Source organism: Choloepus didactylus, chromosome 8, assembly GCF_015220235.1.
Source record: "Choloepus didactylus isolate mChoDid1 chromosome 8, mChoDid1.pri, whole genome shotgun sequence".
NCBI classification, from domain to species: Eukaryota; Metazoa; Chordata; class Mammalia; order Pilosa; family Megalonychidae; genus Choloepus; species Choloepus didactylus.
Genome location: NC_051314.1, coordinates 95,849,300 through 95,864,592, shown reverse-complemented (window position 1 = coordinate 95,864,592; position 15,293 = coordinate 95,849,300). Strand labels below are relative to the sequence as shown.

Sequence of the window (15,293 nt, the reverse complement as noted above, 5' to 3'; positions counted from 1 at the left end):
CTAGTGGCTGTTATCTATGAATGGTAAATTAATTTGAACAATAAGCAAACATTACTTTTATAATCAGACAAAACAAATGGAGACATTTTACTTTTAAAAAAGGAAAGCAGAGAAAATTAACCAAATTAGGAAAAAAGCTGGTTCTTTCTTCCGGATAATAAAGAAGAGGACAACTAAATCCAACTGTGATTACTGAGAAATTCTTCATAGACAAGATGATATATCTTGTTACAGTTCTTGTTTAAGTGTATTCACATCTTAATTATAGTAGTTGAAAGACAACATTCTTAGTGCAAGTTCTTTTGAAAAAAAAGTTAATTCATTTAAATTATTAGAAAATGATATTGTCATAACTTATATGTGAAAAACTATTTTTTCTATCATCAATATTATTTATTAAATGATAAAAGAAAAAATGGCCTCAGTTAAATTTTTGTTGTCAAATGACTAATGGATCATTTTCTAATTTGACTCCTTCCCTGGCTCATATGAGGGGATTTGATTGACTTTAAAGGAATTTTAAAGCTTCAAACCGAGAGGGAGGTAAGAACTAGGGAGGAGAGCCATTAGATTTATAATTTGTGGCTGCTATAAATTTTAACTATTGTACAGTTATTAGCTGTACAAAATCTAATTTAGAAATGGTACCAATTATGACAAATAAGCATACAATTTGAATGCAAATATAAAATATATAAATGTGCAGAGAATAACAGAGAAATCACATTAAACCAACATTAGCAAATCATATTAAACTAAAATAAATATATTTAAAAATGATTAATAATTACAAAGAGGTCACTTGTTCCAGACTATTTACTAATTGTTCCTGGCTATTTACTAGTTGCTCTGGAGGACTAACTCCCTAAGGAGAATTATTGATGGTTAACATGGTTGGTGATATTTTTCTTGTTTTTTTTCTTCAAAACCTACTTACTGCATTAGTTTTACGCTCTGGTTCCTACACTACTGTAATGACTAGTATAATATTAAGAATGACAATCAACAAAACAGTTTGTTGCTTTTTGCTAAGTAATTAGTTGATTTAATGAATTTACCATATCTCAAAATTCTTTGGACATCTCTAGAATTTTTCAGAAACATCTAGAAGATATGAAGTTACAGAAAATCTTCATTAAAGAACCAAGCACAAATATGTGTTCAACCAAAATATCTAGTGATTAATTAAGACAGGATTTAAGTATCAGAACTTGGAGGCAATTTTTAAGTGATGCCACTCCCCATGCATACTGTTTTTACTGGGCATGTCATCTAAGAGAGGAGAGTAGTTTGGATATTGGGTCCAAAAAGAAAGACTCATTCAAAGATGATCAGTTTGCAGTGGGCAAGTTCTGAAATTTCGCATTGAACTGTACCATTGTCATTTTAAATATCGTCTAGATCCAGCTGGAATTCTCAGCAAACCATCTGGGCTACCTTGGGGTCCCCACCCGTGCACTGGCTTAGGTGAGTTTGGTGGATATATCCTCAGTTGACCTCACACATATAAATAGTATGTTGGCTTTGAGTTTAATCTTTGTTGTTCTGAGGTTTCTCCTCCAATTGTTTTATTGATGCAGCAGTGGGTCTCTTAACAGGCCACTTAATCATTTCCTTTTCTGAAAGATATTATGTTCACTGGTGTTTTTGGTCACTCTGAACCTTCCTTCACATTGTTTGTTATGGAATCCATGACTGGTTAGCCTCCCTCTAACTATTGTATTGTGGAAGCAATTAGGAGTGAAAAAACTATTATGGTAAATAAAAAGTTCAAAACATGGGACCAAAAACCACTGTTGTGTACAGAAAAGGGCAAATTCAATAAACTCAATAAATAAAAAGTTTAAAAACTTGGGACTAAAAATCCACAGCTACAGAAAAGGACAAATAAATTTAAAATAATTTTTTATTAATAGCACTGGCAAATTTGGTTTGTTATGTTGCATGCAAATGCAATGTTTAGAATGGTTCTTAAGAATTGTAAGGGAAATGCACTCACGATACAAAAATTTAACAATTGCTATTCTTAAATTATGTTCTGTTTGGGGACTGGGAAATGTTTTTTTTACATTGTTTATAGCCAATCTTTTTTTATTTGGCAATTTAAATCCTATGGGTCTTTGTATCTTTCTTAATGTAAAATTTTATAATCTTGTTTTAAAAATAAATTCATCTTATTTAAATGTTAAAAATAAAAAAGGACAGGATTTAAGGAACTTAGATATTTGGTTTACTATATAGAAAACTCTTAACTATATGAAACCAGTTATGTGGAACAAAATGGTCTAAAGATATAACCATATTGGTATTGCGCAATTAATAAAGTCAATATTCTCATCACATCAATTAGTCAAAGAGTTCTAATAAATATGACCCTAGAATATCCTTCATTATAAAAAGGAAAATAAAAAGAGATAGATATAAAATATGTAATGGAGTTCACATGGACAAAAGTTATAGCTTCCATTCACATTTCAGGTTTGAAGCATTTTTTTTTTTTAAGAGTGTCCTGCTTATTTATTGTTTTGCAGCAGAATGCCCAACATAAAGCATAATTGCAAATATCCAGCTGTGCAAAAGGAGATAGTGCTTAAGTACAAATGGGAGACATGATTTCTTTTTAAATAAATACTTAAACACAACTGAGGATCCCACAAGCGTTTGGACTCGAGGGTTTCTAGGTCTGCGTAGCTGAGCTGCCTCACCTGTGGACCCAGGATGATGGTCATGATTCCCCTCCCCCCAATAATCAATACATGGAATCAGCAGTGCCAATGGTCAAATGTGATCACGATGATCCCCTTTTCTAGAGCTTTCCCTAGCCCTCTACAGACTTGATCTGCTTGGGTAAAAACAATAGGAATTTCTTGAAGGTCAATGGTCCATAATGGTTAAGTAAGGATTCTACATGATTCTCTTGTTCCCATTTCTAGGAAGACAGACACACTTAGATGACTTTCTTGAATTCGTCGTATAGGACCAGCACAAAGGCTCCACCCAGGCCTCTGAGAACATTGGACCATGCACCCTTGAAGAAGGCTTTGCCACCTTCATCTCTGAAAATCTTCCTCCAGCAATCGACAGTCCTGCTATACATGATGTCAGCTCCTTTGCGCCCAGACTGCATCATCATCCGCCACCTCACAGTGTCAAAGGGGTAGGAGACCACACCAGCCACAGCTGTCACAGTCTGAGCAATCATCCAGCTCACCACGATGTGTGTGTTCCTGGGGTCGGGGAGCATACCTTTGGCCGTATCATACATGCCAAAATAGGCTGCCCTGTAGATGATGATGCCTTGCACAGAAACATTGAAGCCCTGGTACAGGCCCCGTATGCCATCAGACTTTGTGATTTTCACGAGACAGTCTCCCAAGCCTTTGAATTCTCTTTCTGCACCAGATTTCCCAACATCAGCCGCCAAACGGGTTCTAGCAAAATCCAGTGGATAGACCAAGCAGAGAGATGTGGCTCCAGCTGCCCCACCGGAGGCCAGGTTGCCAGCAAAATACCTCCAAAACTGTGTGTGCTTGTCTACACCGCCCAGAAACATCTGCTTATACTTATCCTTAAAGGCAAAGTTGAGGGCTTGGGTGGGGAAGTAGCAGATGACATTGGCCAAGTTACCCCTCCAGTAGGAGAGAACGCCCTGCTCCTTGGGAATGCGGACTATACAGTCCACGATGCCTTTGTACTGTTTGTCAGCGGTGATCTGTTTACTGGCATGCTGTACTTGCAGCAGCAGCTTGACCCACTCGATGGGGGCCACGGCCGTCTTGGAGATGGCGGCAGCAACGCCGCCAGCCAGGAAGTCCTTGGCGAAGGAAATGGCCTGTTCCGTCATGGCTGGAGCGGGTGCAGGGTCGGCTGGAAGCACCGAGAGCCGGGAGGGTCGGGCAGCTAGCTCAGCGTAGCCACCGCCGGCACCGAAAGGCTGAAGCATATTTTATTTTGGAATAAATCCACAGTAGATGTGATAAAAACAAGCCATTGCAGTGTAATATTTGAGTGAGAGTTCCTTAGTGAGACAGACCTTGGTTTATTCCCAGGCCCTGCCATATTCTGCTTGTATTAACTTGGGGAAATTGTGGAAGTAATACAGTATCTATCCAAAATGATCACTGGGAGAATTGAATGAGATTTTGCATGTAAAGAGCATCATGTGCCTGTCACAAAGCAAGCGTTACTATATATTAGCTGTTGTGGTTGTTTTTGGTGCCTTCCTTCTTTATCAGAGACTGTGGCTCATGAAGATAAAGTATAAAATCAAGGTTCACTAAATGCAGAATTGAATATATTTTACTCCATGGACCATCTCTCACAATAGTTATCTTTTGAATAGCATGATAATGTTACCTTAAATAATGTGAGTCTCTGTAACTTTAGAAATTTTCATGATGAATCTTAGCCCGTAACTGAATTGAAAATTGCTATAAATTTTAATTTAATACCTCACTTAAACTTGATTTTCTTCAGATTCTGCTTTGTGTGATAATTCATACTCACTGAATTCATACCCAACTAATAAATGATCTGGAATAACTGCTGGGGGACAACTGCGACTGTCCACACATTGTACATCACAATTACTTTAAATCATTCTACTTTTCTGTACATTTGTTTTGTTCATATCACTTTATTATTCTTAAAAATGGCATTCTGTACTGTCATGATACCCATTCTAAAATCTTTAATTTGCCAGAGACAGTAGAATCTACTAATGGATCACATGTCAACAGAGAGGGGTTATATGGATTGATATTTTCTTTATCTTTGGTTTTAATAGATTTAGTAATAATTTCAGAGCAAAACACATATCCAAATGTATTTCTTCCCTGGCATAATTTGTTATTAGCTTGTTTTTGATGGAATCTCAAATAAATTCAAAGCATTCCTTTATTGTTTTGGAATTTTTAAGTAGTGTCAAGGTGACCTTGTTATTCTCTTCTGGTTTATGAGCACATTTATTTATGCTATTAGGCTCAATTATTTCTGATACTAGATTTCCATGCAAAATTATCAAGATAAGAACAAAAATGAACATTGACTTCCCTGATACAGACAAATGTATTCCAAAGGGACTGTTTTGATGTGGGATTTTTGCCTCAGCTACCTGAATAATCTTACATAGTTATAACTTAAATTTAGAGTGCTTTGGGAAAATATGCATGATTACAGGACATAATTCTATTTTGTGATAAATGACCAGGGAATTGGGGTACAGAAAATCTATATGATGAAATTTCCTTTGTGTAGAAAGTTCTTATAATAGAGCATTTAAAATTTACTGTTAGGAGATGGAAGAATATGGCAGCATAGAGAGGAGTGGAAGTTAGTTAGTCCCCTTGGAACAACTAATAAACAACCAGGAGCAACTAGTAAATGATCTGGAATAACTGCTGGGGGACAACCGCAACTGTCCACACATCGTACATCAACCTGGATTGGGAGGAATGCCTGAGATCGCAGCATGGAATCTGTGAGTAGAAACTGTGGACCGAGCTGGGAGCCCCCTCCCCCCATGGCAGCCCAAACTGTAAAGCCTTGCTGTGATAGAGAGCAGCACTCTCTAAACAAGTGAATATACCTCAGTCCAATCCCAACGGGGATTTTAACTGGTAAATGTGGATGGCTCAATGCAAGCTACAAATTCCCAACAAGCAGACAGAGGCTTTTAGTGACAACTGACCTTGAAGAGCCAGGGAACTTCTCTGTCCTGGAAGGGGGAGCCCAGAGGACTGGGTGCAATCTCTGGCAGATGGGTGAAACTGGGGGCCATGGACTGGCCCTGAAAGGGGGATTTCTGTTCCTTTTTCTCCCTCTCAACCTGTGCAGCTCAGTGAAGAAAGCTGTAACTATTTTCAGTTTGGAGCGCTCTGACCCAGACAAGGTTAGAGATAGCAGAGTCAGAGATACAAAGAACCTATTTAAATGCAGATGATAACTTCCTAGGGGGTGTATCTTCCCTAAAAGGAAGGAGGTGGTGCCCAGCTCTACTACCTGTCTTCCATTCAGTACCAGACCCCAGAGCCTGAGGGAAAACAGCTAAAACAGAAACTAAGCAAGACACATCTCCTTACACCAGTCAGGAGCTACAGGCTGACAGGTGCCAACTGCTTGGCAAATTAGGAAAATCACAGTAGCTTGAGGCCTCACAGGGTGTGTCAATCTTTTAAGATATACCCTCAGGGAAACCTGATACTGAATATTGTCCCTTCTGGACCTGAACCCATTCTGGTCTGGGAAAACCTGATTGGAGTAACCGAGGAAACCACACCTAGACAACAGGAAACTACAACCTACACTAAGAAAAATGAGGTTATGGCCCAGTCAAAGGAACAAACTTACACTTCAATTGAGATACAGGAATTTAAACAACTAATACTAAATAAATTCAAAAAGTTTAGGGAAGGTATGGCAAAAGAGATGAAGCATATAATGAAAACACTGGGCGTACATAAGGTAGAAATTGAAAGTTTGAAAAAACAACTGGCAGAGTCTATGGAAATGAAAGGCACAACACAAGAGATGAAAAACACAATGGAGACATACAACATCAAATCTCAAGAGGCAGAAGAAAACACTCAGGAACTGGAGAATAAGACATCTGAAATCCTACACAGAAAAGAACAGATAGGGAAAAGAATGGAAAAATATGAGCAACATCTCAGGGAATTGAATGACAACATGAAACACATGAATGTGCATGTCATGGGTGTCCCAGAAGGAGAAGAGAAGGGAAAGGGGGCAGAAGCAATAATAGAGGAAATAATCAATGAAAATTTCCCATCTCTTATGAAAGACATAAAATTACAGATCCAAGAAACGCAGTGTACCCCAAACAGATTAGATCTGAATAGACCTTCGCCAAGACACTTAATAATCAGATTATCAAAAGTCAATGACGAAGAGAGAATCCTGAAAGCAGCAAGAGAAAAGTGATCCATCACATACAAAGGAAGCTTGATAAGACTAGGTGCGGATTTCTTAGTAGAAACCGTGGAGGCAAGAAGGAAGTGGTGTGCTATATTTAAGATACTGAAAGAGAAAAACTGCCAACCAAGAATCCTATATCCGGCAATACTGTCCGTCAAATATGAGGGAGAGTTTAAAATATTCTCCGACAAATAGACAATGATAGAGTTTGTGAGCAAGATATCTGCTCTACAGGAAATACTAAAGGGAAAACAGATAGGAAAAGACAGGAGTGAGAGGTTTGGAACACAATTTTGGGAGATAGTAGCACAGCAATGTAAGTACACTGAACAAAGATGACTGCGAGTATGGGTGAAAGAGGGAGGTTAGGAGCGTGTGGGACACCAGAAGGAAAGCGGAAAGATAAAGACCAAGACTCTATAACTGAGTGAAACCTAGGGTGCTCAACAATTGTGATAAAATGTACAAATATGTTTTTTCATGAGGGAGAACAAATGAATGTCAATCTTGCAAGGTGTTAAAAATAGGGAGGTATTGGGGGAAAAATATAATCAATGCAAACTAGAGACTATAATTAACAGAAACATTGTATTATGCTTCCTTTAATGTAACAAAGGCAATATACCAAAGTTAAATGCATTTAAGAGGGGGCCATAAAGGAGGGGTATGGGACTCTTGGCATTGGTGATGTTCTCTGACTCTTTATTTTACTTTAGTTTAATGCTATTTTTTATTTTGTTGCTTCCTAGCTGTCATGTTTTTTAAAATTTTTTTTCTGTTTTTTTTTTTCTCTTTCTTTTTTCTCTTTCCTTTGTCTCTCTAACTTCTTTGACTCTTCCTCCTTCTTTGTGGAAGATTTGGAGTTGTCCTTATATAGATAGTGGTGAGGGTGGTGACTACATAAATATGTGACTATACAGGGAACCATCAATTGTTTACTTAGGACAGAATGTATGGGGTGTGAACAAAACCATCTTTAAAAAAATGGATCAATGAAGAAATCTTGAGGGCACAATATTGAGTGAAATAAGTTACACACATAAGGACAAATATTTCAGGGTCTCACTGATATGAACTTATTATAATATCTAAATTCATAGACATGAAATGTAAGTTACCAGGATATAGAATGAGGCTAAAGAATGGGGAGCGGTTGCCTATTATGAGTGGAATGTTCAACTAGGTTGAACTTAAGCCTTTGGAAATGGACAGAGATGACAGTAGTACATTGTGAGCATAACTAAGAACGCTGAATGGTGCATGAATGTGGTGGAAAGGGGAAGCTCAGAGTCATGTATGTCACCAGAAGGAAAGCTGGAGGTTAAAAGATGGGAACGTATAAAACAGTGAATCTTGTGGTAGGTAATGTCAGTGATTAACTGTACAAATATTAGAAATCTCTTTCATGAACCAGAACAACTGTATGACACTGTAACTAGAAGTTAATAACAGAGGGGCATATAGGGAAAAAATATACCTATTGCAAACTATATACTACAGTTAGTAGTATTTTAATGTTCTTTCATCAATAGTAATGAATGTACTATACCAATACTATGAGTCACTAAAAGAGGGGGTGGTTAGGGGTATGGGAGGATTTGAGTTTCCTTTTTTTGTCTGTATCTCTTTTCTGCAGTAATGAAAATGTTCTAAAAATTGAACAAAAATTAACTGTGATGGATGCACAGCTGTATGATGGTACCATGGGCAGTTGATAGTACAGTTTGGATCTTTGGATAATTATACGGTATGTGAACAATCTCAATAAAAAAAATTTACTGTTATACTAAAAGTATGAAGTTATGCTATATAAACATATATAAAACAATGATTCATTTAAAATATTCTTCTAAAAACGTCTCCAAACTTTCTGCCTTTATGCCTCATAATCATGTCCAAATGCATGAGACAACATGAAAAAAAATCACCAATGAGTTTGTATTAGCAAAGCATCATCTATGCATGGGGTGTAAAAAAAAAATTCTCTCTCCTTTTTTACATCTCCATCCATCATTTCAGAGTTTTGGACTATAGCATTTCAGTAATAGGTCTTTTAGCATTTGACTCAACAACCAGTCAACTCCCAGGTTTTCTATTTGTCCTTGGAATTAGGGATGACTCAAAGCTGGCTTGGAACCATGCCTCTTCTTACTGGAAACACCCACAGGCACACCTCAGATTCATTACTGCTTTACAGATTGGTCCAAGGAATATAGAAAGTTATTTTTTTTTTAAACTCTATTTTCGTGGTTATATGATCCTTGACAGTAGATTGAGGAGAAAACTGGTGACTAAGCTGAAAATACCCAGCCAAATACTGATTACTTAAAAATATTTTGAAGCAAGCCATGGTCCTTAGCTTGGGGATGAACTAAATGTATTTGTGAGTCTTCCTTCTATCTCTCAACTGGCAAAACACACTCTCTCAGGTCTAGTCTGAATGAAAGCTTGTGAGAAAGGTGACAAGCAAAGTCTCAGCCATAGTCAGCAGGAAAGCTAGAATTAGGCCATGCCCAGCAGGACGGCAGCGACTACCCTTTCAGCTTTTTCCCCAGTGTTGCTATTCAGCCTGCAACTTTTACTCACCAGGAATTCTTAAAAGTTACAAAATTATGATCAGTGAAAACATAAGGATATGCTTTAGCTAATGATGCAAAATGCAAATATTTCTCATTTGCCAAAAGACATTTTAATGTTACTGGGACTGTTCTGGTGAAAAAAATTGTGCATATTTAAAAATTATTTCACATGCATTCTTTGCTTACCTAAGCTAATTACCTCAAATTTAATCAGGCTTCACAGCCCTAATTCACCCAAGCTTTTCAATGCTGTTATAATTTTCCTAATACAGTATAGAGGAAAAGCTTTGACAGTGTGGGAAGTGAATAAGATTATCTGGCTCTACTGAAGTCATAGATTCATCATGTTGCAGCAGTGTTTGCAAAAGGGAAGAGATCTTCAGGTTCCCTCCAATCACTTAGTGTTCAACTCTTCTAATGTTTTCCTCTTGGTACTTAGCTCTTTTGGAGGAGCTCATGCTTGCGTTTTCTCATGTAAAAGAAGACTTTCCTAACCTCCCTTTTGACCTACTGCATTACTTGGCTTCACTTCACATGTTTTCATTTTTGAACTTGTTATTCTCCATGGGCAAAGCTTTTGGCATCTATCTTCTCTTTAATAATCAGAATGTTATATATCCTGGAATTGCTCACACCAGGATCTGCTCATGTTCCTTACTTATGTTACAGGAATTGCATGGGTGGACCAAAGGCATCATTTGACCATTATTGCTTTTTTTATTTCTTTTCAGTAACTTCTAGTCTCATTTTCCTAATCCGCTTAAACACCTCCACAGAACATTTTTAGTTTCCTTCTTCTCTGTTTTGTAAAAAGATTTTCACACTGATATTTATTGTGAAACAAATACATATCAAGCTGCCTCCCCAGAATTATTTGAATAAATTCTATAACACTGAGCTTTTCCCAGTCTGTGCAATTCATAAGAATATGTTCAGGCTTTTAATGTTAAGTGATGGGTTATTTGTTCAGAAATTTTTTGTTTACCTATTTATTCAGAGAAAGAGAGGCCAAAGGAGAGGGTTAATTATGAAGCATAGTGACACGTTACCTGATCATATGTGTAAGATGTGGAATAAAGTATAGAATCTTATTTTGAAAAATGATTCAAAGCATTTCAAGTATCTGACAAAGCACTCCAGGATTCCCACTGGCTATTGAACTACTCCAATAAATTCTCATCTTTCAAACAGAAAGATGGTTCATAAGGTTCTGTTTTAAGCCTTTGCTAATTCTTAAGTTAGCCCTAGGGATTTAAAACACAAAGTCTGGAGCCTTTTTTATATGTTCCAACTGATGCCTTCTGGTGCCATACAAAGTACACAGATTTCCTGGAACAGTTCAAAATTGACACTGAGGAAACACACTGATTAATTTAGGAAACATCCTTAGCATCTGGTAGTAGCTTCAGGATAATGGCAGCAAGTGGAGTGCATCCAGGTGATAAGGTCTCTTTGCATTCTTAGGGTGATCAGAAGATGGGAAAGGAGTGCTTGGAGGAGTCTCTTACTGCTTTTTTACAGTAAAGCCAGCATCCCAAGAACTCTGTAAGGTTAAAATGTGGGAGTGGGCAGTTTGGATCCAAACACACGTGTTTTCAGGGTTAAGAGAAAAGCAGCCATTGTGATTTTATTTTTACATCAGTGCACTGCTTTCCTTCATAATCTCTTCCCTTAATTTCCTTTTCCAGGTGCTCAAAAAATCACATTCCCATTCCCAGTAGCAAATTGCCTGTGGAATTAGGAAGAAGGATGGTGTATCCAGCGAACCTGGAGTCAGATTGCCAGGTAACAGAATCCCAGCTCCCTCACTGTTTAGGAGGTCTTGAGTGGCTGCTCACATTCTCCCTAGGACGTTTGAGGCAGGCACCTGGCCTTTTCACAATCTTTGCCGCTTGGTCAAGTCATGCTTCCTCTCTACTACACTCACCTGATTTCTGGATCATGGTTTGAGAAGCCTGCGTCTGTGGATAGTAATTTCCTAAGTTCACAGCTACTTAGCTGGTGATTTTGTTGCTGGCCGATTTGAAAGATCAAAAGTGCATCTATTTCAAACATATTTTCTGAAGATGCACTTGATGCTTGGCGATGAAGATTCTGCGGAAAACCTGGCGGACAAAGATCCTCCTCTCCTGGAGTTTACATTCTGATGGAATTAAGTGTTGTTTATCAACATCCGCTCTGTGCCCATCATCAACTCTGTTCAGGGCGAGGAGCCCTGACTACTGAAGTTCACTCTGGGGGCAAAGGGGAACACAGCTTCTCTAATGGCCATTGAAAGCGGGCCTTAGTTCTCCGCGGACGAAATTTTAAAGAACATAGTTGCGTGGCGGCGAAAGAGACAGGGGGAGGGGTTTCTCCCGAGGTAGCGTCTATTAGCGCCAATACGGCGGAGTAAGGGGACCCAGCTGGAGACTGAAAACTTCAAGCCAAACGAACTGAGATCACCCCCACCCCCTTCTTCTCCCCAGGTCCGAGTAGTGGCGGCCGCAGCGGGTCGGCTGCCCCAAGAGGAGCTCAGGGAAGGCAGGGGGCTCGGAGAAAGAGGACTCTGCATTTGCTCTACTCGGAAAGTCTTTCGCCCTTCCTCATCCCTAACATGGGCTTTGCCCTGGAACGGTTCGCGGAAGCGGTGGACCCGAATTTCAAGTGCAAGCTGTGCGGCCAGGTGCTGGAGGAACCCCTCTGCACTCCGTGCGGCCACGTCTTCTGCGCCAGCTGTCTGCTGCCCTGGGCGGCGCGGCGGAGCCGGTGCCCGCTGCAGTGCCAGCTCTTGGCGCCCGGCGAGCTGCACCGGGTGCTGCCGCTGCGCAACCTCATCCAGAAGCTGCGCATCCAGTGTGACTACCGCGCTCGCGGCTGCGGTCGCACCGTCCGGCTCCACGAGCTGGCAGCGCACCTCGAGCACTGCAACTTCGGCCCTGCCCGCTGCCGCCGCCGCAGGGGCTGCGCCTCGGAGCCGGGCCGCGGCCGCTGGGACGTGCCCAAGCGGGGGGGCTGCGGGCCGACACCCGGGGCCGGTTGGGGCGGGGGCGCGCGCGGGGGGCCGCCGGGCGGCCGCTGCAGGAGCCGGCGCGGGCGGGGACCAGGGCCGCGGGCTCTCGCCTGGAGGCGGCGCGAGAAGGCGCTGCTGGCGCAGCTCTGGGCGCTGCAGGGCGAGGTGCAGCTCACGGCCCGTAGGTACCAGGAGAAATTCACCCAGTACATGGCTCACGTCGGCAACTTCACCAGGGACCTGGGCGGCGGCCACGGCCGGGTAAGCGCAGAGGGAGCGGGCACCCGGGGGAGGATCGCTTGGAGTGGAAAGAGGAATGGTTCTTTCTGGTACTTCGGGATTCCTTTGGAAGGTGACATCCTTTCTTACCACGTAGTGGGAAGTATCCACCCGCCCTGACCAGACTGCCCTAGTAATATTTTACGAATGTATTCGTATTTTAGTTAACAAGGGTTGCCCCCTTTCCGCTTATATTAGGATTGGGAAGAGTTAAACAGATTCGATTCCAACTTTTCTAGAAGAGATGTAGGAATTGGGAAAATTCAGTTTGCTCACCCACTCGTTGTTCTCCATCTTTCACCCTCCTGCCCCATCGTCTCTATTTTCTGTACCCTTGACCTGTGCCTAAAGTAAATCCAAGGAGAGAAAAGCCGGGAAGCGAGGACCTCTCGGACCCTGCCTCCCTTCACCGCGGCGGCGGCCTCCCCCGCGGCCTGTGTCCCATGTCCCGCACCTGGGAATGGCATTAGCGCTGCATGACTTGGTTTCTCTGCCAAGATGGCCATATCAACTACCATCTGCTCAATACAGGGATTAACAGGTGTGGGGGCCAGGACCACCTCAAGAGCTGAAAGATGGCACTTGGAGAGTTCTTTCCCATCATCCTGATTTTCCCGAGTTGGTCCTTCGCTACCTCCGGATCTCATTGCGGGTGGTGGTGGTGGCGGTGGCGGGTGGATGTAGGGGGCGGGTTGAAGAGCCCAGCAGAGAGCAGCCATAACCATCTGTAGTCAGACTGGCCCTGCGAGCCCCCGGGCAGCGGCTGTTTCCCTTCTTTGTCGAAGCCGCCGGCCCAGAACTGCGCTCGAGGTCCGCCAGCTTTCAGACCGAATAAACAAGCCTCTTTGCAGCGCCTTGCGTGAAGAGGTTTGTTTATAAAGCTGTTACTTCTCTTCTGGAGGACTTCTGTACAGTGTTTGACATTGTTGGTCGCTGCCATGGTGAGCAGGGATTTAGCAGAATTTGCACTCCATTCAAGGAGCTGTTTTCATTCTTTGGTACCATTGGGGAGGAGCAATACGGGACGATTCCCATTTGGGACTGCTTTGCACCGCCTCCAACTCAGGCACTGATTTTAGAAGCTTCTGTCCTTGATCCTAAAAGATAATTTAGGTGAGAGGAGCTAAAATGTTTCTACACTGATAAAGGAGAAGCACACTGCTTATTAATAGACTGGATGCTACGATTTTTTTTTCTCTAGCGTATTTATATACAGGTAAATTTACAAAATGGGAGGATCCAGAGAAATGCACAGAAATACCCCTCTATTGCCAGTCCAGGTTTCAAGGTCTTAGGGAACCAATGGTTGATGGAAAGGAACAACCGCTAGAATTAAGTGACAGGGAAGTCCATGCAGCAAGTCAGGCTTTGGTTCTGAGAAGTGAGCCCGTGATTTGCTGCCTAATTATCAAAACTCTCCTCTGTACTCTTCAGAAATGTTTTTCCACTACCAGTAGGGGCTGCTGTGTACACTGCCTAGGAAAAACTCCTGGGAAACGATGGTGATGATGGTGGTAATGGGGATGATGCTGATGCTGATGCAATTTTATGATTCAAAAATAATTACCAAATATACAGTTTCTTGAAATGGTTAAGAATATCCATAAGCATGAATAAAGTTCATCTAGTCTTGCACTATTCATACTGTATTTAAATTGTTTTTTACTAATAAACAGGTGGTAGACTTCCTATTTGTCTAGCTGCTAGTTGGTCTTCAAGAAAGAAATGCATGCCACTTTACTTGGCACAAATCCTTTTTTCTTTCTCATTTTACAGGAAATGTGCAAGACTAAATAGGAATATTATTTAAATAAGGTTATTGTAGTGTATAAAATCCTGTATTATAGTAGCAATCCGAGTACTATTGTTGAAAGACATTTATAAATAGCTCAATATCTTTGAAATCCCTTAAGACTTGCATAAGTGAAATTTCACATAAAAGGATTCTCACCTCCTTTAATGATTTATTTTGCTTTTCTGAAGGGGGGAATACTTGCAGGATTAAATCAGAAATCTGTTTTAAATTACAGTGAAGGCACAATTAGATGTTGTATTAAGATAAAAGATAGCAGCATCTGTAAAATTGCAACATCATTTAGTTATTTTTGAAAATAGTTTTTTTTTCCCATGTGCGCAGTTATTCCCTTCAAATACATGCTTTGTAAGTAAATTTAGGTAGAAATTAACCTTCTCCAAAATTCAGCCACCCTTAATTTTGTTTGCCCTTTTCTGATGTTAATTTATTTACAGTAAAAAAAAAAACAAAAAAAAAAAACGCTTTCCTCTAGAGTTTATATATATATATATATATATTTTGTATTGTTTACCTAGTCATTTTATCCCTTTTATTTTAGGGTGGAGAATATAAGCCCTTCACCATTTTGTTAGAAAGAGAAAATGACACCTTGGGATTCAATATTATAGGAGGTCGACCAACTCAGGTAGGTAACCTGTCTTGTTAATGTATAGCCCACTCTTTGCTTAAAAAAAAAAAAAAAAAAAGACTT

At 40.5% G+C, this 15,293-nt stretch overlaps 2 protein-coding genes across 2 annotated transcripts in view; one reads left to right on the top strand and one right to left on the bottom strand.

Annotated features, from left to right (window-relative positions):
• Positions 1-2,723: 2,723 nt before the first annotated feature.
• On the bottom strand, positions 2,724-3,844 carry LOC119542128 (ADP/ATP translocase 3-like). The gene has a single exon (XM_037846655.1). The coding sequence runs from the start codon at positions 3,842-3,844 to the stop codon at positions 2,948-2,950; it is 897 nt and encodes a 298-aa protein (XP_037702583.1). The 3' UTR covers positions 2,724-2,947.
• An 8,267-nt stretch (positions 3,845-12,111) lies between these two features.
• PDZRN4 (PDZ domain containing ring finger 4) overlaps positions 12,112-15,293 on the top strand; it is a 408,504-nt gene continuing 405,322 nt past the window's right edge. Inside the window, exons 1-2 of the mRNA XM_037846352.1 lie at positions 12,112-12,768; positions 15,141-15,227. Of these exons, the coding sequence (XP_037702280.1) occupies positions 12,112-12,768; positions 15,141-15,227 (744 nt within the window). The remainder of the gene's footprint in view (positions 12,769-15,140; positions 15,228-15,293) is intronic.

What these genes read in the sequence shown, in the direction of transcription:
- LOC119542128 (XM_037846655.1), bottom strand. Translation starts at nt 3,844, where the DNA reads ATGACGGAACAGGCCATTTCCTTCGCCAAGGACTTCCTGGCTGGCGGC.